We start from the raw sequence: 3,671 nt of genomic DNA, 5'->3' as shown, positions 1-3,671 counted from the left end.
TACACACACATCAATTTCAAACAGATGGTATCAGTATGGTATCTGTATCAGCCAGGAATCGGTATTGGGGCCAAAAAATGGCATCGGTGCAACACTAGTTCAGGAAAGAAAATTCAAATGAAAATATTCTTAATTAAAACACTTCATCATTTGTTGAACAGTATGTAATAATTTTATATTTAAAATACTTTCAGAAGTTTGAATTCTGAATATGACGGGATTTTTCCTTTAGTGGTTTCTAAATGGATTCACTGAACAGTGGAGTTGAGTCAGACTGCTCATACAGTAGGAGGATATATTATCTGATAGGCTGATTATATATACCAAAAAACCTGAATTACAAGTGTTCCTAACTGAATTAAACGCGTGGGAATGACCTGGATAATATAACACTGGAACAGAAAAAGATTGCCTCTTCTGTCTTAGATTCCTGTTCTGCGTGAATATAAACATAAACAGCTTAGTTCCATTCCATAACATGACCCAAATCAGTCACGGACATTAAAAAGATGCAAACAGATAATGTTCAGATCCAAATAAAGACATGGCAAGGAGCGCTGGGAATAATGTGACATGATTTCATCTGGTAATGGTGTCAGTTTTCCTCTTTTAGTTTGGCTCATGTTTTCCTCTGCTTAAAACATCTCGCCTGTTTTTCTTGGTAGTAAACTTTACTGTGTGCAATCATTATGTTGAGCTGTTTCTTACTTTATTTGATGTGAACAGATGGCCGGTTACTGTGTGAACATGCTCCATTAATTTACACTTGAAGCAATATTTTAAATCTGAACCCGACATTTTGCAGCTGTGTGTTTTTACTGGAATCGTAATAACTGGTTCTCTGAGCTTTAGGCAAAAAAAAAAAAAAAAAAACACGTCCATTTGTGTTTCTGTTTGATTATAAACTGTTAAATCACCAAGAAAAAAAAGCATTATCTCCGTTTTTGTTTCTTCTTCTTTTTTTTTTTTAGAAAAGCTTTTAGTTTTGACCGTAGCAACCAAAGAGACGGATGGCTTCAGGCGTTTTCTGAGGTCGGCTAAACACTTTAACTACACTGTAAAGGTAAGACATAACATGATTGATTGCTCCGTTTTTGTTTTATACAGTTTGCTTTTTTTGTATTCTTATGTTTTTATTGTGTGTATGATTTCAGGTTCTTGGCCGGGGGGAGAAATGGAAGGGAGGCGATTACATGTCGGCTCCAGGAGGAGGTCAGAAATTGCGTCTCCTGAAAGCTGCTCTGCTGGAGATAAAGTCTAAGGATCAGATCGTTCTTTTTATCGACAGGTACAGTTGGAATGTCCAGCACATTTAACATTGACTTATTTCTTTGTTTATTTGTCCTTTTTGTCTTTATAGCTGAATGTTTCATAGATCTTTGTGAAATTAAGTAAAAAATAAAACTGATCCTCTGATAGGTACTGGCATCTAGATAAAATCAGCTAAAGTTAATGAAGGACATTTAGAACAATCTATGAATGTTAATGAAAATTAATGCCGCTTTAAAGGAAAATGGAGAGGCTTTTAGATCTAAACACGTTCCGTTTTATTGAGATGACTTCAGCTTTCTGCAGCTTTTTAAGATTGGATTATTACCAAAGGAAAACAAGATTGTATGAGGGGAAATAAAAGATGGAAAGATTAAGATCATTTCACAGAAGGAGCCCTTTTGTTAGTTCCCAGTGTTGTTTTTTACACTACTGAGCAGGATTGATCTCTTATTGTTCTCCTTTTTCTATTGTCGACGCAGCTATGATGTGGTTTTCGCCTCGGGTCCCAAAGAGCTCCTCAAGAAGTTTCAGCAGGCCAAACACAAGGTGGTGTTCTCCTCAGAGAGCCTGATTTGGCCTGACAGACATCTGGAGGACAAATACCCCCACGTCAGGGAGGGGAACCGGTTCCTGGGCTCTGGAGGTGGGTCACCCAGGACAGACCACGTGACTTTTTATGCTTCTTTCAAAAACAGTTAATCATGAACTGTAAGTGCTATAGAGTGTGTTCCTATTAGTCAAAACTTAATTCTCACCTTCGTCCTGAAACTAACATAAGCAAGAAATTCAATTCAGTTTATTTATATAGTGAGGGTGATATAGTGCCGATTAACATCACATGTCATCTCAAGGCACTTTTCAGTTCAACCAGATCATCCAGTCAGATTGATTCAAAGTTTTTTATCTAAGGAAAACCAGCTGATTGCATCGACTCATTGACTCAAATACAATCCCTCACACTAAGCATGCTTGTAGCGACAGTGGAGAGGAAAAACTCACTCAAATTTAAATAAAATATTTGGGGAAAAATGTAAATAAAAGATATTCAAAACATTTTTCAATAACCCTTTTGGCTTCATTTGATGAAGCTCATTATGCAGATCGGTTTACAAACCCAACTCACTATGACTGACTTTTTGTACCAAGAATGATTTAGATATGTGAGACAGACACTAAATAAATCTGCATCTTTTTTCACATGGCCATTGAGCAAAAATATTTATGTAAAAAATACAAATACTATAAAACTTTTACATTTATTAAGGATAAAGATGTTTTTTATTCATTTTAAGCATACATTTTAAGCTATGTATGGATTTTTACATTAACAAATAGAAAATATTCCAGTTTTTAATGTATTGATATTATGACACTTGGCTTTCCACACATGCTGCATGTTGGAGCCAAAACTGGGAGAAGAACATTCAGACTTTGGAATTTCCTTTCTCTGCCTGTAATATTTGTACTTCACTGAAACAATTTATATGCAAAATATACACATACTTACATAATATAAACATCAAGCCTATGTTCTACTTACAACCAGCTTTAAAAAAGAAAAGGTTCTCAGCCATGGGTTGATAGTCGGATGGAGTGGTTTTGGGCCCCCCCTCTACAATGCACACTGACCTGGTTGTTCCGCATTGTTGGATATGCATATCAGTATTGTTTTTTTATATTTTGCCCTTTTTGTATCTCTTTCTCTTTTTGGGGGTGAAGTGTGTGCAACAGTAATAGTAGTGATAGAAAGTCAGCAATGCAGTCACCATTTTTATGGAATATTACGGAAATATGTTTATCTTACTTATTACAGGAGGCAACAGGAATAAAATAGAAACTCAGGTGAATTAGTGTCAAAACAAAAAGACAGTTTAAGCTAACAGGTTCACACATCACTAGAAATATTTTTAAAAATGGACAGGGCCTAAAATCAAGTGGCCCCTCAGATTAAATTTTATTGCAATATATTTGTTACAAAATGCATATTGCTTACCATGCATGAGATAAAGAAACATTCACAGAAAAAAATAGACCTAGAAACTGTGAAAATAACAGTGTGCAAAAACTGGAAAAATTGATAGGAAGTATCAGCCATCTTAATATCAGTGACAATAGCGACAGTTTTGTTTAAGCTTACTTTGTCAGAGTGATTTTCCTTTTTATTCCATTTAATTGCCCCTCTCGCGCACTGGGAGGCAACTGTGCTGGTTGTGTGCAGAGAAGCTGCTGAGGTGGCAGTGCACACAGTCCTGCCGTCAGCTTTTCAGCAGCCCATAAAAACTGAACTGAGCAGACCTCATTAGTGATGCAGTCTCAAACTTAAACACACACGTTTGTATTTCTATGCATCTTAAAGGAATAGTACACCCAAAACATGATTAGCCTTCATTTTCTACTCA

The 3,671-nt window shown here is 36.0% G+C and overlaps 1 protein-coding gene across 1 annotated transcript in view; it reads left to right on the top strand.

The window, feature by feature from the left end:
* The window catches only part of plod1 (procollagen-lysine, 2-oxoglutarate 5-dioxygenase 1), a 26,803-nt gene that overhangs the window by 3,223 nt on the left and 19,909 nt on the right, over nucleotides 1-3,671 (top strand). The window contains exons 2-4 of the mRNA XM_015398860.1: nucleotides 972-1,063; nucleotides 1,155-1,288; nucleotides 1,752-1,915. Coding sequence (XP_015254346.1) covers nucleotides 972-1,063; nucleotides 1,155-1,288; nucleotides 1,752-1,915 — 390 coding nt within the window. The remainder of the gene's footprint in view (nucleotides 1-971; nucleotides 1,064-1,154; nucleotides 1,289-1,751; nucleotides 1,916-3,671) is intronic.

This window comes from Cyprinodon variegatus, unplaced genomic scaffold (assembly GCF_000732505.1).
Source record: "Cyprinodon variegatus isolate N-32 unplaced genomic scaffold, C_variegatus-1.0 Scaffold966, whole genome shotgun sequence".
NCBI classification, from domain to species: Eukaryota; Metazoa; Chordata; class Actinopteri; order Cyprinodontiformes; family Cyprinodontidae; genus Cyprinodon; species Cyprinodon variegatus.
Note: the sequence above shows the minus strand (reverse complement) of the source record. Positions and strands in the feature narration are given on the sequence as shown.